The 23,799-nt window shown below is 48.4% G+C and overlaps 1 protein-coding gene across 3 annotated transcripts in view; it reads right to left on the bottom strand.

Moving 5' to 3' along the window:
* LOC135259928 (inactive ubiquitin carboxyl-terminal hydrolase 53-like) overlaps positions 1-23,221 on the bottom strand; it is a 35,888-nt gene extending 12,667 nt beyond the window's left edge. Inside the window, exons 1-13 of one of the 3 annotated variants that reach the window (XM_064344875.1) lie at positions 23,084-23,200; positions 22,822-23,037; positions 20,712-20,804; positions 20,107-20,241; positions 16,276-16,389; positions 16,046-16,128; positions 15,410-15,515; positions 13,453-13,599; positions 11,777-11,926; positions 9,154-9,322; positions 6,572-6,733; positions 5,776-5,907; positions 691-1,423 (exon numbers count right to left, since the gene is read on the bottom strand). In XM_064344875.1, coding sequence (XP_064200945.1) covers positions 691-1,423; positions 5,776-5,907; positions 6,572-6,733; positions 9,154-9,322; positions 11,777-11,926; positions 13,453-13,599; positions 15,410-15,515; positions 16,046-16,128; positions 16,276-16,389; positions 20,107-20,241; positions 20,712-20,804; positions 22,822-22,965 — 2,168 coding nt within the window. In that variant the 5' untranslated portion in view covers positions 22,966-23,037; positions 23,084-23,200. Of the gene's footprint in view, positions 1-690; positions 1,424-5,775; positions 5,908-6,571; positions 6,734-9,153; positions 9,323-11,776; positions 11,927-13,452; positions 13,600-15,409; positions 15,516-16,045; positions 16,129-16,275; positions 16,390-20,106; positions 20,242-20,711; positions 20,805-22,821 lie in introns of all 3 variants that reach the window. The other 2 variants (XM_064344874.1, XM_064344873.1) reach the window with 2 other exon arrangements.
* Between the last annotated feature and the right edge of the window lie 578 nt (positions 23,222-23,799).

Here is a 23,799-nt window from a genome sequence, read left to right as displayed (position 1 = left end):
GAATGAAGCACGATTATCTTTAATGAGACACAGGCTGGTCTGCGCTGGGAAGCACTGTCTTTAAGCACAGTCCTCATATAAAAGCTGTGTAAATGGCTCATTACTGGCCGCTGTTTAGATTTAGTAAGTCACAGCACAGCGCACTCTTAATTTAGAAAGTGCCGGAAGGCGAGGACGGCACAGCGAAACAGAGCGTCGCTGACCTGAAATCACAGCGTACGGACAGGGAGACGGGGAACGCGTTTCAACACCCGAAGCGGGTGACGTAGCAAGTACTGTATATTTCATACAGCTTCAGCATCAAGACTCGGAGCCATCCTAATACACTGGGAAGCAAAATGAGAGCCTCCACCAGCCGCCATTTTGGAGAGTTTAATTAAAAATTTCACCTTTTTTGTCTGTTAGAGTGTATTTTTGTGTTTTGAACCTGGCCAGCCCTTTCATCAGACTTCCTCTACCTCAGATCAAGCAAAGGATGAGAAGCAGAGTGTTTATGCAAATGATGATGAGGAATCTTTAACCACACTTAGATTTTTGACAGCATCTGTACCTTGTTGAAAAAAATGTGCTCACTCAGTCTTGATTCAGTCATCTCTAACACTCACCTAACACTCATTAACCTGAGTAACGTAGAGAAGCAAAGAAACAAAGTGGTGACAGTTGAAGGGACGGAGAATACGGAATGCGTACCTCGACGGCTGCACTTCAGAAACGCGCCTCAGCGCCTCCACCACCGGAGAGTCGGGATTGGCCGAGCCGTTGCTGATCCTGTCGCTGCTCTCGTACCCGGACTCCGCGCGCTGGCTCTTGTGGCCGGCCCCGCCCTTAGTCCTCTCCCGGTCGCCCCGTCCGTCGGACTCCAGGGAGCTGCGGCTGCCGCTCTCCTGCTTCAGCTCGTCCTCGTAGATGGTCATCAGGCTCTTCTGCCGCCGGTCCTCCTTAGGCCACGCCCGCTCGCGCTCCCTCTCCCTCTCCCTCTCCCGCTCCCGCTCCCGCTCCCGCTCGCGTTCCCTCTCTCTCTCCCGCTCCCGCTCCCTGTCGAACGGCGCCCTCTCCTGGCCGGAGGTCTGGTGGCGGTCCAGGCCTCCGAGCACGCTGTCCACGTTCAGGGTCTCGCGCCTGGGCTTCCAGGCCCGGGACCGGCCGCTGCGGCTGCTGGCGGCGTCCCCCCGTGAGCTCTGGCTGCTGTCCGTGTCGTAGCCGTTGGGGACGTCGAGGTGGCGGGCGTGGCCGATGGGCGGCACCTGCCCCCGGGAGGGAGGGCGGGGCTCGGGGGGCGGCGCCCTGGCGGTCTGGGGGGGCACCCTCTCCGCTCGGATCAGGCCCTTCCCCTGGCTGCTGTACAGCCGCTGCTCCACGTGCTGCTTGAACCCGTTCTCCGGCGGGGAGACGGACCTGGAGTACGTCCTCTCCTGCGCCGGATCTGACGGAACGAGAGGGAAACGCGTCTTAACAGGAGAAGTGATGAGATTCACTTCATTAATTAAGTGGGCCAAACAGACTGCCCCAAAAATCGCTTACAATCACAAACAAGCTATGTAAGAATAATTCAATTGCGGGCACAGGTATGTACATAAATACTACAAATAATCAGCTTTTTAAAAAATCTGTAAATAATCAGTTCATAAGAATAAGGCCACACAGCCAATCAGGGCTTGTCTTGTGAGTATTGGCACAACATGCTCCTCAATCTAAACCCCCATAACAGCCTGAGCCTCTCATAAAATGTGAGAGCTCTTGATTCAAACACATTTCATCCACTGAAACAAATGTGCTTACTACAAAACCATTTACTATGTTTGTGTTATACTGAATCATGGATTATAGCTCCCTTGGGCTTCCACGTCCATTTGGGCCAAAAATCAAGTACTTAACATACCACAAGACCAAGAAAACAAGCTGGCTGACAGAAAAAAAACATAATATCAGAATCCAGATTAGATTGTGCAACTCTGCAGATGTTGGAGTGGTTCAAACAAGGCATTCATCAGGTGTCTAACAGCATGACCTACAGTACAGTTCACTGAAAATCCCCAATCACTCGTCTGTCCACTGAGAGCTGACAGAGAGAGACTCTGCTGCTAAGCAACGCCATTGTACTGGTACAGAATGTACTGCTACGTTTAGCCTTGAATAAACTGTTAGCCTGTCAGATGAGTGGACATTCCTCCATTAGGTCCGACCGAATGATCACCAGACAGAACAGCTGTAGCCAGGCCCCAGGGCCAGTCATAGTTAGGGGGGCATTATGAGGTCACAGAGCACATCCACCAATCAGCGGTCACCCTTGGCTGAACTAATGAGCGAAGAAGAAGGGTCCTCCATATTGGTAGAGGATACTGCAGATTCAGCCACTGTGTTTTGTTTTGGCCGTATGCATTAGGCCTATACGAGAGCAGTGCAGCACACCATGGGAACCCCTGTCATGGCAACTCTAATGATGTTACTGATGGAGAGCTCTCTCACTGGGGGAAGGGGTGTTGTTGCCATCGCAAAACTTCTCCTGAGCCCCTACTGCTGCATACTGTTGCCATGGGGGCGAAGGGGGGGGGGCGATCTTTTAAGGGCAACGGGCATCACACCGCCTCTCCAAAATGTTTTTTGAAAACAGCAGTCAGAGGAAGCCAATGCCTTCTGACAGCGCACAGCACACGGGCCACAGCGGGGGGCCATTTCGGCTCACTCACTTTTCACCCCATTAGTTTAAATGCCGTTCCTCGCTTGAATGCATGAATTTAACCGTCAGTTCAATTACTGAATCCGAACAGACTTGACCCCAACCCCAACCCCAACCCCAACAGCCGGCAGAAAAGTGTACATGTGCAGGTGCAGATTTTACAAGAGGTTAACAAAATCCTTTTTTAACCGAACTTGAGGGGACGGCATTATCATACGTCAAATGTACCAGACAGACAAAGGTAGAGAAATGCCAATCAACTGGTAGCCCAGGGGCAAAACAGGATGCACCGGAAATTGTGCCTATGTCCTGGTCTTTATATGCACAGTATCAGCATACTGGTGACAGCACAATAACTAAAAATAAAAGCTATGGATATTGTAAGAAGGCATGGATTCAGTTTAGCTGTGCAATACGTCTTATTCATACGCCGTTTTAAAAACAGTTCTTGGGAAATGTGTGGCCCACATCCACCGTTTCTGAGAAGAACCTGGCCGCCAGGAAGATGTACCCTAAGATAAGCCTGGCACAGAGAGCTGTAGGGCGGCCATGTTAAGGTTCAGCCAGCGCTGGCAGCAGCAGTTCACAGCACCTGCATTTTATAGACAGGTGAGGGACAGTGGGGCTACCTGGCAGGTTTTACTTGAATTCCCAGACAGTAATAAAGCAATCTCTTCCAACCGACGATCTCCGGATCGTCCGTATCAGTGTAGGCCCAAGATGACCTCATGCTTATAACACGAATGCTAACGCGTGCCAGAATCTGTGGCACCGCTGGTCTCTGTAGATCACAGGGTCAAGGACAGACACCCACCCCCCATAATAAGAGCTCTGTCTCCCTCTACTTTCCTTTGCAGGAAACAAAGAGGACTCTTGTTTCTAGCCAGCTAGCCACCTGCCTGTGAAGTCATGCAAAACTATTCCTCACTTCAACATCGGAGCAAAACGAAAAAGGAAAAAAAAGCACAAGAAGAGAGGGGAGGAGAGGAATGTGGGTATCGCACGTGCTCTCTGATTCTCTGCCCAGTTCATCTACTACATCTGTGTGCAATATGGCTCTGTATTACCAATCAGGGGTTAAAGCACACAGGTATGGCGAATGGTGCACAACACATTGAGCTCCCGGTGTCATGCCACTGCAATTTCCTGTTAACACTGCTTAACTTTTTTTTTCCTCTAAGGGTATTTCTTTTAACAAAATACAAAAAGTAACTGTGAAAAAAAAAAAAAAAGTAAAGTGTATTTTCCTTATATGAACCCGGCAGGCCCATTTATCAGACTTTCTCTACCTCCAGTCAGACAGAGGATCAGATGCAAAGTGTTTATGCAAATGAGCATGGTCACATGATGCATCAGGTGAGCCCCTGCAGTACAGAGATTGGTTTCCCTGCCTCTCATTACCTTCCTCGTGTGAGGATCAACAGAACAGAACAGAACAGAACATTCTGCTGACTGTGCTTGTGAGCTTAATATAATAAAGAGAGCATGAGAGAAACGGAGAAAGATAAGGGGAGAGGAAGATAGACAGAGAGAGAGAGGAGAAAGAGAGAGCGATGGGGACGACTACAAACGAGCAATGGAGACTGTGAGAAGAAGAACGAGAATAAACACGACAGACAGACGATACGGTGGGAGAGACGAGTGTGTTAGAGAAGTTGCAGGCCTAGAGGGGGATTAAATCAGAACTTTGACGCACCGCCTAATTGCGAATGGCAAAGCTGCTGGTAATGCTGAGGCAGTAATTCACGAGCTCTCAGCTCCGTGCGCTAGGGCAGCGTTTCCCAACCGGTGTGCCGCGGCACTCTGGTGTGCCGTCAGGCGAGGTCAGGCGCGCCGTGTGAAAAATACTTTTAAAAAAAATTTTAACGTTCAGATGAATTAAAAAAAAAACTTAAATGAACAAATCCCATTCACAAAAGCCAAAGTAAATGTCATTAAAATGCATATCGCTTAATTCAAACCCCCAAAAGAACATTTAGGCCTGCTGTTGGCACGTCACATCAACGTCAGTAGCCTACGTCGCTCACGGTTTTTTTCTGTTGGCGTAACTGGCGACGCAGTTTGCAACGATAGCGGTGGCATGCCATGAGATTCTGTAAATTTGTGTGCCGCGGAAGGAAAAAGTTTGGGAAACGCTGTACTAGGGGGGATCCCATCAGCCCCACTGGTCCTGAGATACAGTACGCTTTTAACAAGAGGGCCCGCTGGCAGTCGGGGATCCACAGATTTACAACACCGCGACCAGCGCTAGGCAACACCGAGAACACCAATCACACGTCTTCTTACTGCCCAAGACCTACTCCTTAACCATCAGAACGACTGAATGCATTTACCCTTTCGGCGGAGCTCCCTGAACACAGAAGCTGAGCGCGAAACAAAAATAGTGGAAAAACCCCAAAGCAGGACCACTCACTGAATCTGCACAGTGTCTGCACACCAGCCGGCGAGTGCGTGAGCGTAGGGATGACTTATGACCCGCGCCGAGCGAAAACACGCCCGCCGCGTGATTCAGAACAGAGCACCGAAGACTGACCCCGTGGCGTTCGCACACGAGCGTCAGCGGTGCTCCTTTTTCTAACACATCTCTCCAAACCCGGGGGTTACACAAGCAGCCACTGCGTAGTGTTTCAGAGCTCTGTGCAGCATCACACCTCTGCGCAGTATCAGAGCTCAGCCACAGGGAGCCCAGCGAGGCAGCGAGAAGCAGTGGAGTGGGCAGTGTATGTAATGGGCACATAGTGTATTGTAATGGAGACATAGTCTAGTGTAATGGGCACATAGTTCCGTGTAATGGGCATATAGTGTAGTGCAATAGGCCCATAGTGTAATGTAACAGGGCCACAGAGTAGTGTAATGGGGCCATAGTGTAGTGTATAATGTAATTGGGACAGAGTATAGTGTAATGGGCCCATATGGTAATGTAATGGGGTACAGAGTGTAGTGTAACAGTTAGGGAACTGGGCTTGTCACTTGCATGTTAGAAATCCCAGCTGGGACACAGAGGGTTGCTGCATAAATGGAAAAGATGAGCTGAATGCTGAGCTAAGAAAGGAAATAAACAACGCGTGAGAGAGCCTCAGCAGGGACCCGTGCAGTACCTCTGTGTCGCAGGGTGTCCTGCTTTCTCTGGCCCCTCTCCTGGTCCCTCCTGGGCAGGTGGACAGCTCTCTGCGCGCACTCCCTGGAGATCTCCCGGAGACGCCCCTTCGGATCGCTGGGGAAGATTTTCACTGTGGGGGGGGGGGGGGGCAGCACAGATCTCAGTGTCACTCTGACCCTCCAGCTCACCTACCGCAGCTTTACGTTGTGGAGGGAAATCTAATCTCAACTTTACAAAGTACAAAAGTCAGTGATAGACTAGTGCGCAACAGACAAACAGACCTAAACTTCAAACTGTGCCAGAAAGCCAAATCTCCTTAGTGTAATGTTGGCTGTGGGTGCAATACAGTCAACATCAAGAGATATAATCATTCTGATCTCACTGTTTATGCACAACACAATGAAACATTACTCTACGCTGGAAGTGAATTAACCATTATTTGCTAGCATGTTTAAAGAGACTGCATTAATTTGCATATTATTGCGCCGCTCAAAAAGGCCGCCTTTCCTAGTTTTCCTGCAGTACGCCCTCAGAAAGAGGAATAAAAACTGAATAAAAAGACTAATCTTGCTGTTGAAAACAGACTTTGTGCGAAGGAAGTAAAAATATCAAATAGCAGGGCCGCAGGCTCCCACTTCACCTCCGTTCCCATGGCGATACGGACCTTAATAAGGGTGGAATGCAAAAGCAATAATGAAGATCTCCACCAAAGCCCCACCAGCCTTCCCACCCCTCCCCTGCTCCGTCTGCTCCCCGCTCCCCCCCCATCCCCTCCAGGGGCACCGGTGCAGTACCTGGCCCCCGTCCACCGCTGGTCTGCACACTCCCCCGGCTGAACCCCCCCGGGGTGGGGACCGGCGGGCCCTGCTTGAAGCTGCTCTGGCTGGACAGGAAGGCCGCCACATTCTCCCGGGTCAGGTCTAGTTTCGTGGTCCCGGAAACCGGACTATCGGGCACTGTGACAAACAGGCAGAAGGGAGATGGGGAGGGGGAGGGGAAGGGGCACGGTAAAAACACACGGGTCGATCGAAAGAAATACCGGATTTTTCGGGTTTGAAAGCCCTGACACAGAGCCATTAACTTGTATGGCTTTATCGGGAGTGGCTTACCATTTAGGAAAACAAAAGCACATCCATTGTCATTGGATTGCATGCAGACATGAGTCACAGGAATGAAAATTCTAATTATAATGATTACTACACAACACAGACAGTAATTAAAAAATAATAGCAGGGTGGCAGCACTGTTCTAGAGGCACAGCCAGTCATTATGCTAAGCCCTCTGAAAAACACCACTTAAAATGCATTTTACCCAACACCCGAGGTCTTTTATAGATAACCAGCAAATTTGATAATAGTGCTGTACACACACACACACACACACACAAACTGAGCCGTGTCGCCATGGCTGCAGTAATCTGGAGGGCTGCCAGTACACAGAGTTTAAGAAAGATCATTAAAAGAGATAAAAGCTAAATAAATCCAGCACTTCAATCCACCAGAGAAATGCTTATCTGTTGTCATCAACAACTTCTTCATTGCCAAATGTAGTTAGGAATTGTCTAAGTGGGTTTCACAAATAAGCCCCAGAGCCTGCACAAAACAGAAATTAATTTTTTTCCTCCCTCTATAGGCCACAATCTTATAGATTCCATGTTTAAAGAGCCTGTACAAAATGTATTTTAATAGTTATATGTATTCTACATAACAAGCCAATGGAAAATGACAATATTTTTAAACCAATTCTGAAGTTTCCCCTGGGAAAAATAAAGTTAGTTAAATCTAGTCCATTGCATTGAGAATTTACGTAATTTAACATGAAAGCAAGAGAGCTCTTGCATCACCCATTTTAACCAATAAGTGATGTGTCTATTTACAGGGCAGCCAATCAGTAGAGAACACCCATGCAGAATGGAAATTTCACTTCAGAATCCCAGCTCCACTGTTCAGACAAGACGTACTGTACTTTACATCAAAAGGGAAGCTCATTATTTTCCTTGTTTATTAATTGGAAACAAGTAAGAACAAGTTATTATCTTGCGGCTTAATTAACGTACTGAACTTGAAATGCAGGAAAAAAAAAAAGCTATTATTCCACAGGGTGATAACATTTTAAGTCAAGTGTTTTGAAGCAGGGAAGTCTGTGTGATGCCGATATGGTTTTCACAAAAACAGCACCTGCCCTAACACAGGGTTTTATGACAGGAGTCAAGAGGTGTGAGTAACGCGAGAGAACGAGGGCAAACACAAAAAAAACCTGAATCCTCTCCCTCTCTTTTTCCCCGAAAAGACGCGTCTTCCAACCAAATGTAACATTTGTTTCCTATTTACTAACCCGCCATTTGGAAAAGAACCGTGAAAGCCAAGCCGCGGTTCAAACCGCAGCCATTCCGTGCCACGGTGAAGCGGTTCGGTTCTGAGTGCACGCGAGGACACCGGGAGAGTTTAGACTCCGACGGGGGGACTCTGGCACTATGTCACAGAGGCTACTTCAAAATCATTAGCACTCCTCTTCACAGCAAAATTTTAGGCTGCACAACTGTCAGGTTGAAGTAGCGACTCTGTAAATGAAGAGACCTCACCCCCCATCCCCCAACCCCCAGCTGTAATTTTGATTAATTAACTCAGTGGAATACTAGGTAATGCAGAAGCTGCTGAAGCTATTAAAAAAACAAACTCCGCTCAACCAGTTAAAATGCATCCCTTTAAAAATAACGGCATAGACACACACACACACACACACACACACACACATACAGTAATGTGGAAACGCCTATGCAGAATCACAGAACAAATATGCGAGATTCACTAAAATTAGAGGAACATCTGATTAAAATTACATCTGTTTGGTATGCAGACTACCAAGAATGACATACAGGCTCAACTTTCAGGATATGAAGTCCTTTTGGAAGGTACCGTTTCTGTTTTTACAATGTAAAGAGAGAAATATTACATATTTCTTATGTTAAAGGCACCTTTGGCAAGTGACTCTGGCCAAGAGAATCTACCAAAAAAAAAGCCAAAATTCAAAATTGAAATACAGTTGAATCGTGCAGCCGTGGGCATTCATGGTTCTGAATGAATGAACTTGGAGCGCACAAAAGGTGCTCCCCTACCAGCCGAAACTACGTGACAGGGGCGTGTGATTCATTTCCTTGAAAACCCGGCGGTGCGTGGAAAACATTAGCGCATGCATTTCCCCTTTCTAAACAAAGGCTCGGCCAGGCCGGTGAAGGGCCACAACCACAGAAAGGGTGTGGAAACTTCTACGACCTAAATGTCGCAGACAGGAACACGAGCGGGCCCGATGGCTCACAAGGGATCGCAGAGCCGTTTACACACCCGTACCTTAAATAAAATAAATCCCCGTTTCTCACCTCCGGCGTCTCCGTTCACCGGCGGCCTGCCGTCGGACAGCATGGTGGTCTGCCTCGGCGCATCCTCCATGGAGACAGCGCCCCCGTCGGGGTTGGCGTAGAACAGCAGGAGCGGCTGGAAATGGCCGCGTATGCACTTGATCACCACGTCCTTCCATTTCGAGCCGACCTGCGACAGAGGAGAGGCCGGGGTTCAAAGGTCACGGCGCCTGTACTGATCATTACAGTGAGGTTTTAAATCCCATCTACCTCCACCAGAGCAAAGACAGCGGGTTCTAACCAGCCAATCAAAGAGCAAATTAATTCAGCTGGTTACCAGCTTTAGCCTAATTAAAGGCAGAATCATTGCAGAACTCCAGGATCAAAGTGGCCATTGTACGCCCCACTTGAACTCTATGCAAGGTCAATTTGAGCATTACTATTTGGCAAACCTATTATCAGCATTACCTTTTAAAGTATGCTTTTCATGGTCAAAATGCACAGGATTTTTCAATGAAAATCCCTCTTGCAGTCTATGAGAAAACATCCTAATAGGGTCCCTTTAAGAGCACTGAAGAACGCATCACCTTCCTTGACTTTGAGTTTTAAACTTACTACCAGAAATATGAGCTCATTACCCCAGAGATGGCCGGGGCGTGTGCGTGTCTAGCAATGCCACGGAGGGTGACTCCGGGCTAACAGATGTTAGCGAGCCGGTTAATTAATGCAATGGAAGTAAAGCACAAGCTGGACAAGCAGCCGTCAGAACCTGCAGCCACCGTCCTGGCTCCCAGCATGCACTGGGGTGAATGAGCACAAGTGACCCAGGAACGAAAGGTAGGACAGGGTAGCGTGGCAAGCTTACAGGCTTTCTCAATCTCATTAGTACTATACATTAGGTATATATTCTTTACAGAAGTGGAATATATTGAAAATCAACACTTCAGAACATATTGGCCAATTTACAAGTTATTACCACTAAGATATTGCAATACATTACACTGCTGAAAAATACATTTGCAAAAAAAAAAGTGCAGATATTTACAATATATGGCAGTATGTTCCATTAAGGGCTATTCCACTGGGCGTGAATGTTGCTGTGGATGGAAAGGTTTAAATATAGCCCAGTCTGGGGCATGATTCAGGCCAGACAGAGAAGTGAGAGGGTAATATAGTGGGTGTAGCTGCTAAGTGAGCGCTGGCTTGATGCTCATAAACTAAGGGGACTGAGCTGCACACACAGCAGAAGCTGCTGATGTATAGCACACAAACAGACTCGTATTTCAGCACTGATAAACGCGCGCATACGCCCGCACGCACGCACGCACGCACACACACGCGCACACACACACGCCCGCACGCACGCACACACACACACACACACGCCCGCACGCACGCACACACACACATACACACAGATGCCTGAGGCCCACTCTTATTTCAGCAAACTGATAAACACACACGTGCGTGCCCACACACATACACACATACACGCACACAGATAAACAGACAGACATACATAAATAAATACACAGACACAATGAAAGCACTGTCGATCTCTGCCCTGGATCCCGTCACAGCCGTGTGTGTAGGAAGTCTCCCCACTGCTCCCATCATGCCCTCTGCTCAATGGAGCCCAATGAAGCACCACATTCCCTCGCCCACTGCGCTGTCTTCTATGGCCGATAAACACCGGCAAAGGCTGCCATGTTTTCTCAGCTCGTATTCATAACGTTTCTCAATGGAAGCCAACTGATCTGGGATCAGCTGTTCCTTTTAGCTCACATGGCCTTGATTAGTATATAGACACAGGAAACCTGATCCTAGATCAGCACTACTACCATCATATGCTTTATGAATACAGGTACCGATCCTTCCATCATACAACGAAAGACTCACGTTTGCCTTTTACTGTTTTATACAGTTGATTGATGAATAATCCTGCATCATGAATCTTCCATTTTCAAGGTATTACTTATTGCATGGGGGGGGGTGGGGCATATGCGAATGTTATTGCCAAACTTCAGCATGTTGGTGATACAGTACATGGGAAACAGATGTTCACCCTGTTTGTGTGATGTGCCAGCCTGCCTCAAAGCCTTTTTTTCACATATAGTAAAACTGGGGTTTTCAACTTTTAACACTGGACTAATCTGTGTGATGCCTCTGTCTATATCTCTGTGGATGCTGCAAACCCAGCCGGAGAAAAGGGGTCTCGTTAAAACTGTGTCCGTGTAAATGGCGAGCGTCCCATATTTCACTCAGAACGGGCCCGTCCCATAGCCCGACTCCTCCTGTCCCGTATTACCCTAGACACCCTGGAAATTTCACCTGCCATGGATGAGATGAATTACAGTGACACGGGCGGAGGAAGAAACCAGGGGAACTGAGAAACCGATCCGCTAGATAGGAGCACTCGTAAATAACCTCCCAAACTCAGGCCACAGCTTTGTCTACGCGCACCGCAGACGTAAGTCCTTCGATAAACAACCCCTAACCCCATGCCAACTTGCACAGGTTGCGTCCCACAGCGGGGTAAGGTGGGGGGAACGTTGGCTAATTTTCACCGGGGGGGTACCCGGATGACCCCGGAAGTGAAAAGGCCAAAAGGGGCGAACCTGAAAGGGGGTGGCGTTGTACCCACCTCCTTCACAGTGGCGTCGTCGAAGAAGATCCATTTGGAAGTTCTGTTGTGGTAGGCGAAGGTGCAATAGTGTCGGCTGGAGTAGCAGATCATGCCCACCAGGTTAAGGTCGCTCTTCTTGGCGTTCTCGTCCGTGACCCTGTAGAAGAGCTGAGAGACGCACCACACACAGACACAGACACAGACACACACACACACACACAGACACAGACACAGACACACACACAGACACACATACAAACACATACACAGACACACACAGACACACACACACAGACACACATACAACACAGACACACACACAGACACACACAGAAACACGTGTTATTATCCCTCTGGATGAGAATGTCTGGTAAATGACCGACAGCAATGCAATGTGGTTGTCTGGGCGGGGCGTTTTGGTAAGTTCAGTCACAGAGCACTCCAGAGTGCTTTCGTACGCAAGCGAAAATTACATTTTTAGCAGAGCGTGTCCCTCAAGCATGTGTGCAAGTAAGAGTGTGCACAAGAGAGAGACAGAGAGTGTAAGAGAGAGAAGCAGAGAGACAGAGATATTGAGAGAGGGAAGCAGAGAGAGAGAGAGAGAGAGAGAGAGAGAGAGAGAGAGAGCAAGCAAGCACTTGTCTTCGCATGTGCCCATGCCAGCACGTGCACGTATGTGTCAAAGCATTTTTGTTCCAGCCATGTACCAGCCTCGTGTTCAGGGGGCCTCATCCGGGACCCCCTACACACAAAGAGCTGCTCAGTCTGTCGTGCGGAGATGGAGCAAGTCTGCCTCTTCTCCCTCAGTTTTCCTTCCTTTCCCTGCTGCATAGCGGGTTTCTTGGGTGACCTTCGACAATGGATTCCAGGGTTTTTTTTTCCCCCTCTTCCCTTTTTTTTTTTTTTTTTTTTTTTTTAAGAACAACCCGAAAACATCACATGTCTCAGCGGAAGAATGAATCAGACCTTTTGTTAAACTGGAGAGTTCTATTAATCTAATCCGTGACTGGAATGTATGCAAATTCAGGGAAGAAAGGGCCACAAAACAAGAGATCGCTCTGGACGGCAGAACCTGCAGAAGCTTGTTTTGCGTTCGGATAATTTAGGGGTCTTGGAGGGGAGGGGGTGGGGGGGGGGTAACAGTCTATGCAGCAAACAGGCCTAAAAAGCAGAGCCTGGTGCCCCACAGCCCAGCAAAGAGGAGTAGACTGGCATGGAAAGCAATATACTGGTGTGGAGAGGAACACACTGTGGAGAGGAATAGATTGGCGTGTAGAAGGACAGACTTGTGTGAAGAGAAATAGACAGGTGTGAACAGGAACAGGCCGGTGTGAACTGGAACAAACCAGTGCTGAACGTTTACATAAAGAATGCGGCTGAAGCACACAGAGCTTTTATGTTTGCTCAATGGGCAGAGTAGAACGCGAAGTTTCGATGCTTTCGAGGAATGCATTGTAGGTGTCGACGCCTCAATATTACCACTTCCTGTTCCTGAAATTCCTGAAAGTCTGCATTTCTGCCCTCCTCATTTCATGGGTTAGCCCTTTTAGTTTTTTCATTTTACCTATATTCAACCAGGAAGTCCCTACAGACCTCTTTTAAATAAGACCGGGCCAAGATATCAGCACCATCACATGACACATTAAAAGCAATGTCTAGTAATCATAACCATAATCGGGGACCGGCGACGTTACCCCAGAGAGGTTGAGGTGCTCCCCCAGGGAGCGGATGATGTCCTCCGTGAGGTCCGACTGCTCGGCGTCCCACACCAGACCGATGGTGACGATCTCCGGGCAGTTCATCAGCACCCGACGGATCCGGATCCGCTGTCCGCAGTTACTCTGCACAGGAGGGCGGAGGGATACGTTAGAGTGCAATTAGCGAGCACAAAGGCGCGGAGGGATATCATTACGCATTTTAACTTGTGAATGTGTAATTTATCATATGGCAAAGAAAGGACAGTAAAACAAAAGAAACAAAGAAAAAGGAACAGTTCTCACTCATCTTTGGCAAAATGATGTCATCTCGCATTCCTTCTCATTGTGGCTGCATTGTAATTTCAAAATGATCTTGACAATATTACCGCCTATATTTCTTAAAGCAGTGTAAATAACCTGGAACTGTCCCACTGCATTTGGGTAATGGGACTAGCCCAGTAATAAAATTATCCTGAAACTAACCCTAAAACCCCCCACCCCCACCCCCACCCCCCCAAAAAAAGAATCCAAGGCAGTTTTAAGATGATTATCTTATGATGTTGGAGAGTTGAAGATCAAATAATACTTACTACAATAGAATTTTACAACACTAACACTGAGTACTTTAGGATACTGTGACTCATACTGGCCCATGTTAGCAGGCATGCTATACGCACTCCTGCATGCGTTACTGCGTTACTTTGAAAACGCCAACTCAGCCGGTCTGTGCTGGCAGTGGGGGGGTCAGGTGACACAGGCAGCCGAAATAGCGTTTAGCCCCGAGGCGCTGTGTACAAAGCGCTCGTGCGCGGGGAGGGCCGCCGTCGCCAAGAGAGGTGACAGAGCGATGGCGGACGAGCCCGGCTCTATTTATACCGCCATGCCGCTAGACCGGCGACATCTCCTCTCCTCACTTGCTCCTCAAATGCAAAGTGACAGACGCACAGGATGAGCTAACCCAACACCGCACAGGGAACATGGGATTAGACCCGTTACATACCTTACCCATGAGCCTTAGGCAAAACAGGAAGTCATGAGCCGGGTCGACTTCAGCACCAGAATGCGTAAAATTACCACCAGAAATACAACCGTGCTATCAAAGATTGCCCACACATTCATTAACGAATGTACTTAGGTGCATGCAATTCATTCATCAGAACGCACTGACAGAGGAGGCTAAAATTTTTTCATTTAATTTATTAAACTTTACTATTTGGCTCCTTTGTTGAGTGTGAGGCTACAGGCCTAACAGAAGAGGCTACACGTTTCAAATACATAATTTATAAGATTGCACCTCCACCATTGCAAGACGTGCAAATAATCCTTTTCCTGCCTTGTAAAACGATCTCATTCATGTTGTGCATGGCCTACCCTAGAGTGACACCGGACCCGACGGCTTCAAAACAATAGCACCGCACCCCCTTGGCCCAGTAAGGATGTCAGCGCATTAACAATGCAGTGTGTCCCGATGCTTTGGCCTCAACCCAAGTCACCTCAGCCTGGTGTCCACTCAGTGGCGTATCCACTCAGCTTAAAACACACAGTTTGGTCACGATGACAGGCGATCTCTGCTGACAGAAATGAATGTGTCCTGTGTGTGTGTGTGTGTGTGCATGTGTGTGCATGCGCGCGTGCGTGCTTGTGTGTGTGCGTGTGCGCACGTTTGTGTGTGTGTGCAAGCGTGCGAGTGTTTGTGTGTAAGCCAATAACACTACATCTGAAAAGCAGTGGGGCCTTTATTCTGGCCAAAGACAATAGGTCCACCTTCTTCACCGCAGTCAGCCTGACTCACACAGTCTGATTACACAGCGTTCGATTCCGGTAATACCCCTGACTCACTGCTCATGAAGTGAAGAACAAATCAAAGGAAAAGGGTGGCTTGCTATGTGACACGAGGCTAGGCGTCCAGCAGGACCCCACACTATTCTGGGCGGGCAATGAGGAAGACGCCTACCGGACAGTTCCTGAGGTCCCCGCTGGTGTTCGCGTCCCGCAGCAGCTCCCCGAACGTGTCGTACCGCAGCTTTTCGTTCCTGTCCAGCACGCGTTCCACCTGTTGGCTGGGAAACCGGGGGAGAAAGAGCGCCATTTTAAAAGGGGGAACTCCAGCCAAATACGATTTACCCAACTCACTTCTAACATATTACTTACAATACTTTGACCTACAAAGAAAATGTACTGAGCCCAGGCCCAAACGATGATGTCACTAGGTGTAACATTTCCACTTCCGCCTTTGAGGAAGACGTAGAAAAAGTAGAGGAGGCTGCAAACCTTTACATAATTCTCACTGCTGCAATTGCGACTTTGGAAATGGAGAGAAAACTGATTTTTCACCACTACACCTCCATTCACTTGAACGATAAGAGGAGAAGGAGATATATCCTGATGACATCATCACTTCAAATGGTCTTTTGCAGACACAGATCAAACATATATTAATTTTTACAAATGGTAGAACAGGTAAACCCAATTATTCTGAGGGTACAACTAAACATTCCAGCTTCTTTGTCCAGGGTAGAGTCCCACTTTAACAGAACGCGGCCAGCCAATGGGAACGTGCTGTGTGACACGCAGGGGGGGCGGAGCTTACCAGAGGGCCGTTGTGGAGACGTAGTGCACCAGCTCTGTGAACGGGAGAGGGTCGGAAGAGGCACCACAGCTTCGGCACACGGACTGCAGGGGAGAGAAGACAAACAGGACCATCAGCCAGGCACCGCAACCCTACCTGCCCATCCTCTCATCACAGGGTTGGGACAGTCGCCACCTTTAGGTGTTCTTCTGGAACGTTCTCGGTGGGCGAACCGCATCAAATTCAGTTACCTGCTCGTAGAGCGTCATGGCGAACTTCTGGTGGGTGATGCAGGACTTGGACGTGCAGCTGTCGCTCTCCACGTCAAACACAGTGTGGAGGTGAATCCGTAACAGAATGTTCTCCTTTTGAGACGCACAGACAAAATACACAGTAAGACCTTCACAATCCTATATACCATAACCTGTCTCTGCAGAGTTTGTGCTGGACAGTGCAGGGTCACTTTCTGGGTTTAAAAAATAAGCATGAATTTCCGATTGGCTCAGACAGTTTGCGTGTGCAGTGGAGGATATCCGAGATATTTACGCAAGTTTCTGATGACCTGTCAGCTATCCAGTGACTGGAAGGACAGAATTTGAGATTTGTGGACTACGGCATGAAAATGCATTTCCAGGAACTCAAAAAGCAAACAAAAAGCTTCAACAGCAAAGTTATACCTCTAAAGGTTTCTTGATTTGGCTCTTGAAGCAAATTAGGAGTTGTGAAAGCTATAGTACAATGCAGACAGATTGGAGGCAGGTGAGATAAGAGGAATGATCAACTGCGCAGAATCACTTTTTTTCCATTTAGTACTCCTTCAAACAAAGAGTACTAATTGCTAATACAGTTCCCTTGCTTTCTCTCTCTTAATTTCATGTTCAGTCTCCTCTGAGACAGTAAAATACAAACGATGATACAGCACAGCTAGAGGTAGATTTGGTGATAACTTGAAACGCTATAGCAGTTGGCTTTTGAGCTTTTGATATGTGCCCATTGTGTTTGGCCAGTCTACCGAGTATTTGGACAAGGTAATGTGGCAACTGATTCAAGAAACATCAACAGGGACGTGGCAAAACAAAGAAGCAGTTTTAGTGAAATTAGTTAAAAGAAATGCAGTGGATAACGTTTACCAGAGCGACACTGTGGGTCATTTTCTTGTGATGACGGCGAATCGCAAACGGTTGCTAGGTAATAGTTTGGACTTTGTATTGACAATCTGTCAGACGGGCGCACATTAACAGGAAGGGATTTATAACATGCACCAGCTGCAAACAGATTTATCACAGATGCTAGAGGACAAAGAGTAACGGAAATAAATCAATCAAGGCAAGAGAGACGTTTGAAGAATGTAATGCTTTCAGGATTGGAGAAACCGGCAAACTCATTAACAACATCAGTCAACCTACATTTTCGTTTTCCCCGATCAATTTTTTAAATTCGTCTTATACACTGCTAATGATGTGAGAGAGTGAAAGAACCACATTACATCATCCTAGCCTGTATCATGCTACCGCTCTCTTTGAAACCTCAGCATGCATTTTAAGGGGCCAAGACATTTCATTTTAAATCACTGGTGTCTATATATACATAAAATAGAACATAAAAAAAACTGTTAACTTTAAGAGCAGCAATTATCAAATGTCTCCACTTCACGATGGCACATTATCCTCTCGTTAAAGAACATAACATTGCTGCAGAATTTGAACTTCACAAGAAAAATCTAGAAATGTTTCAGGGACCATGTGCCTTTATGAGAAATAATAATAAAAAAAGAAAACATTTGTACGATGGACTCCTGTGTCAGAGGTGAAAGTTCCAGGGGACAGAACGTAAAAGTCCTGCCATGTGTGTTTCTTCCAACCATGATTTCACTAATTAGTTCTACCTCCTGGCTCAAGGCTTGTGCTAATTAGCAATGCCAGGTGACTGGAACAAAGAAGAGGGGAAAACTTCAACTTTCTGAACCTGGATTTTCCACCATTTTGACTCCTGTGTTAGTTCGCTCATCTTAAAGGAGAGCAGAAGCCGCTGAAGCAAGCTACTGTAAAGCAGCTGAGCTGGTACCGGAGGGAAGAGCTAGCCGAGGAACACGCACCGTTGATGAGAACGGACGACTCAAATCGCACTATTTTGTTGTTGTTGTTGTTGGCAATCGACAACTCAGCTGCACGCCATATGTTTAATTCGCCGTTAGTTCATTGGATCCTTCTATTCATTAAAAAGATTTACCGAGTTGGAACCACAGGAACTCCGGGGGAGGGGGGGGGGGGATCGGACTTGCATTATAAATGAGCGTGTTAAAATAAAGATAAAAACAGCTTGGTGCAGACGCGGATGTGGGTCAATCGTTTATGCGTTTACTGACTTGGCAGCCTGAGCTGGACTCGCCGCCTCCTCCTCGTCGAACATTACCCACCTCTGTGCCCACGAGTCAGAACAGCGAACGCAGTCACAGGAGTGCTCAGCTCCCAACCCGTAATGATACCCTCTCCGTGGGGATAACTACGGCTCTGTAAACCCGCTGTGCCATACACACACACACAATTATACGCCTGTACTGAGCCCTGTTAATTACTCTGTGAGCCCTCCGTGTACATGCAGACACACATCCTGATGAGAACCGCGTGTAAAACAGGCCTGTACCACGCAACTCAATTTACTAACACTGACTGTATGTGTGTATACATTCACACACACACACATTTATATGCATACATATATAAACACCTACAAACACGTACATGTTGTGTGTTTGTATAATGACACGATTATGCAATAATACAAATACATAAAGTGACAGAAAAAAAAACCCCTAACTTAAAACATGCAAATACCGCGTAGCCTGACCACGGAGGACATTTTGTCCAATCAAGCACAGAACAGCAGCCAGAGGGTTCCCGACAGAACGTGACCTCATTTCTGAACGAGCTCAGTGTAGCCATAACCGTCGATGAGCCAAGGCGCTAAACGATAAAATCCACCGACTCGCAGAGAACACACGTATGTCACCGAGAGCAATACGGTGGGCCGGAAAACAACATCTAAACAGAACAAAAATGGAGAGAACATATCAATGAGAAGAGTGAGGCTCGCACAGGAAGGTTGTGGGAATACAAATGGAATATCTCCTCTTAAGGCACTGGGTGTGCGATTAAGCTCTAACGAACTTCAGAAGGGCTTAATGGACGTGGCCTTAGCAACGCGGCTCTTCCCGCTACGGCTCGCCTGTTACCACAGCTATGCTAATGGGGAGCGAGAGCGCGCGTGCGCGAGAGAGAGAGAGGGGTCACGCTCAGCTACGTAGCATTCCGGGGTCGTGTTCGGGTCCTGTCGTGGGGGGGGATGAGGAGAGTACCCAGGTAACCTTCTCAGAGTGTTTGGGCAAATTCCATAAAAGGACTACAGTTACCTGGCGTGATGACGTCATGCAGGTTAGGAAACAAAAATAAGTTCTTGACAGGTGATAAAGACAAGGGCCTTTTATCACCTGTTAAGACCTTTTGTTTGAATAAAGCTCAGGTCAACATGCCGTCGTAACACCGCTGAACCGTTACAGTAATATTGTTGTGGTGAGAAATAAACCTTTGGCTTAAGAGTCCGCACGTGCTGTGAGCGAACTCCACTTCCCTTCTCCAAGCTGTGAAACCGCTGATGCTGCTGCCGCTAAACAAGCCTACAATTAATTGTAGTTCATTATTCTTAGCTCATTAGAGCCTACCGTTTATTCAAAAGAAAATGTACTGAATTGGAGCACAAGAGAAGTCACTCTGGGTGATGTAACGTGGCAGAATTGTTTTTTGAGGTCCTGTCAGGAGAGGGAGGGGGGGGACAGGGAGAGAGAGCGCTGTCTCTCATAACCTTGCCCGAGCGTTTGTCACAGCTCATCTCCCCTCTGGAGGGGGCGGACCCGACTCCTGTGTCAGCCAATCACAGAGCCCGTGTGTGAGTGTGTGTGTGTGTGTGTGTGTGTGTGTGTGTGTGTGTGTGTGTGCGTGTGTGTACAGTGTGTGTGGGGGTGTGTGCGTGTGTGTGTGCGTGTGTGTACAGTGTGTGTGTGTGGGGGGGGGGGGGGGGGGGCTTACGAAGCACTCGGCCGCGTCGTCCATGTAGCCCAGCTGGAAGCGCTGCTCGTCCTTGAAGGTCTCGGCCAGGGCGTGGCGCAGGTTGTCTGAGGGCAGCGCCCTCTCTCTGCTGTCCTGGAACTGCGTGAAGATGCTCTGCGGGGGCGAGTGGGGGGTGGGCGCAGGTGTTAGAACACAGGCTGAATGCTCCACGACAAGGTCAGCCAAGCTTCAGGTACAGACACAAACAGAACGGTGGCCAAACCTGCACCCCCCAAACCTTTGTGTGAAGCGGGGCGTGTGCACGAACTGAAGTAGGGGGCGATGGGATGGGTGTGAAGCTTGCTGTGAGAAGGTGGGCAGGGCTAGTGTACTGTGAGATGGGGGGAGGGGCCAGTGTACTGTGTGATGGTGGGAGGGGCCAGCATACTCTGATAGGGTGGGAGGGGCCAGTATAATGTGAGAGGGTGGGAGGGGCCAGTGTACTGTGAGATGGTGGGAGGGGCCAGTATACTGTGAGATGGTGGGAGGGGCCAGTATACTGTGAGATGGTGGGAGGGGCCAGTGCACTGTGCGATTGTGGGAGGGGCCAGTGTACTGTGAGATTGTGGGAGGGGCCAGCATACCTTCAGTGCGCAGAAGATGCATTCCTCCCCATGGCAGATGTGACCGGGAAGCTGTCTCAGGCTCCGCCTAAAAATATCCAGCTGCCACAGCACCTGCACAGAGTCCGATGCATTAGTCCCGCCGTGGGGAACCCACCACGCTGGTGTACACGGCCAGGTTTCCCCATACACACATACACACACACACACACACACACACACACACACACGCACACACACGCACAAGTAATTACAGGAATCCCTTCCTGAATTAACTTTATTCACCAAGCCCGTCTAGGCAAGGTAAAGAGAGCACAGATAACACAGGTATCACAGTGAGAGCAGAGAGCACAGGGAGCACAGGAAGTACACGTAACACAGGGAGCACAGGTAACACAGGTAACACAGTGACAGTATAGAGCACTGGGCCTGGCCGGTTTCAGGGAACAAGCCAGACCTCCAGCAAGGAAGCCAAGCCGGAGGAAGGGCGGAGAGGCCCCTGGTAAATATTTTGGTTTTGAGAAACACAGTGCGTGCGCAGTGTGTCCTAATGACTCAGAGCCAGACAGGATGAGGGAGGCAGACCGTGGAGAACTCCCGCCTCGTGTTTTATCAGCTTCTTCCACTTCCCACGGACTGCCCTCCCCCAAACAGCGGCAGCGAACAGGAAGGCATTCAGTATGATTTATGCTGATAATCCGCCCTCTGCGTGAGTAACCATCCACTGGAAGAGTACATAACGGGAAGAACAAGCACCAGAGAACACATAGGCCTACACCATACACCTACAAACCAATGAGGATCCAGCGCGGTGTCACGTCTGGACTTGAGCACCCTGAGGGACTCCACTGCGTAATCTGGCAAGCAGTGCCGCACATTGACATCCGTCATCATACTGCAATAGACCTCTTACAAGGTATTTCTGGGTGTAGTGTAGGCAGCTGACCACTGGGGGCAATACATAAAATTAACAAGTAAAATGCAAAAGTAACTGGCAATATGCAAACCTCATGCTGCCAATGATAAGTGAAGAAGAAGACAGCAAGCCAAACTGCAGTGGTGTACAGAAGATCAGCTGCTTAGGTTAAACAAAGCATACGCCTTTGAACACTTATTGTTTAACATATAACATTAAGTACATACTAAACATTTTTCAAATTCTGTAAATGTCTAATGAATGACATAATTTCATTCATGTGCTGTAAATATATCCTCATATTCGAATGTTTCATAAATAGCCACGTGACAGCTCTTCCTCGTAACATTAAAATGTGGTAAAAACCCTCACATTCGATGTTTGCTTTTGAAGAAAAACCTGGATAATCACACAAACTGTTTACAAGAGTCCTTTTGCTCAAAACACCCTTTTTTAGGGTAGGCTCAATTAATAAGTACAAAGCAAAAACACCAAATATCCTGTGAAGTTTTTCCACACCCAACAAAACTAACTTGTTCTTGGTATCATTCCCTTGGAGCCATTGCATGGGAACACCAGCTTGTTTACCACACACTTCTAAGAAATATCATTAGTAGGGTAATTAATGGTTTATCCTCAGGCAGTCTTAGAGAGCAGACACAGAAAGCACACCCAGCTGATCCATACCTGGAATCAATACGAGACAGGACTGTGAAAATACCACTAAATGTCATCCAAACAGATAAGCCGTAATACTATAATAATTGTTTCTGGTAGGGAGGAAATCTTTAGATGTGCGTGCAGAAGCTAGACGTGTCATCAAATCCCAAAGTGGTCGTTTTGTTTGCTTCTTTCACAGTTTAACTGACAGAGGGAAAAAAAAGTTTCTTCTCCCCACATCTTTCATGATGCATTCAAATCCCACACACGTACACAAAAGCGCATCCATCCACATGCATGCACACACACACACAAAGGACATGCTTGTTCACACAAACTAACAGACACACACACACACACACACACACACAGACATGCAAAAACAAACACATACAGGACACATACACACTTCTAATAAGCAATCGTCCAGACCCAAAAGAGTCCATCACAATCCCTGCACACAACAGTAACAGCAGGCCAAGCTACACAGGTAGCTCAGAGGTGGTTTCGTGAGGGGCAGGGGGCATACGGGGTCGGGGGGGGGGGGGGGCTCACCTGTACAGCGCTGTTGAGGAAGCAGCTGTTCTGCCCGGGCTCGTTGAGCAGGCCCTTGGTGGGGGCCAGGGACAGCATGCTCCCGGGCTGGTAGGACTTCCCCAGATTGCCCCCCGGTTTCCTGAAGAACTTGGCCCATGCCATTGGAGTGAAGGTCCAGCCTCGCGCCCCGGGAAGAAGAGTCCACTCCGCAGAGCGGCAGGCTCGGGTGAGAGCCTTTCAGAAGAGTCCACTCCGCAGAGCGGCAGGCTCGGGTGAGAGCCTTTCAGAAGAGTCCGGAAAAAGGCCTCTTTATCCCGCCAGCAGCTGCTAGTCTGCCTACGCACCGACGTCTGGCCTCCCCCGCCGACTCAACAGGCGAGACATTCCAACATGGCTGACCCCCCCCGCCCCCCAACTCCAACTCCCTGTCCTCCCCCCCCCCTCTTGGAAATGTCCGAGGGGAGTGGCTCAAATTAAACGCCGCAAATTACACCAACAAAAACAAAAAAAAAGAGAGCGCAGCGCGAGAGAAAGAAATCCCTGCCAGGGATGGCTTTTGTGCCCGAACCAAAAACCTCGGCGTGCCGAGCGGTAATCCGAGAGCTCCGGAGAGTGGCCTTCGCGGGTTGCCAGACGATCATTCTCCTTCCTCGGTGCGCGCAGCGTCCCGGGCCGTGGGACGGGCCCGATGCATCAGCCCGCGGGCCCGAGGGACGGGATCAATGGGACCGACCCCTTCGTTCAGCCATGGGGAACCCCGGGAGCAGGAGCGGCCGATTCGAACACTGGACGTCAAAGAGGGCCGATCTGTCCAGTGGGAGGGGGGGGAGTGGGGGGCAGAAGAGAAGGACAAATCAATACGTATCAAACAAAGGTCTCGCAGAATTAACAGGGTGAGATAAGAAAACAGGGCAGCACATCTGACCCACAACGCAGAACTAAATAAAGCATTTGTGCTAGTGCGTTTTCTTTTGAGCAATGCACATCGAATACTTT

This window comes from Anguilla rostrata, chromosome 7, assembly GCF_018555375.3.
Source record: "Anguilla rostrata isolate EN2019 chromosome 7, ASM1855537v3, whole genome shotgun sequence".
NCBI lineage: Eukaryota > Metazoa > Chordata > Actinopteri > Anguilliformes > Anguillidae > Anguilla > Anguilla rostrata.
This window is presented reverse-complemented; position numbering and strand designations above follow the sequence as displayed.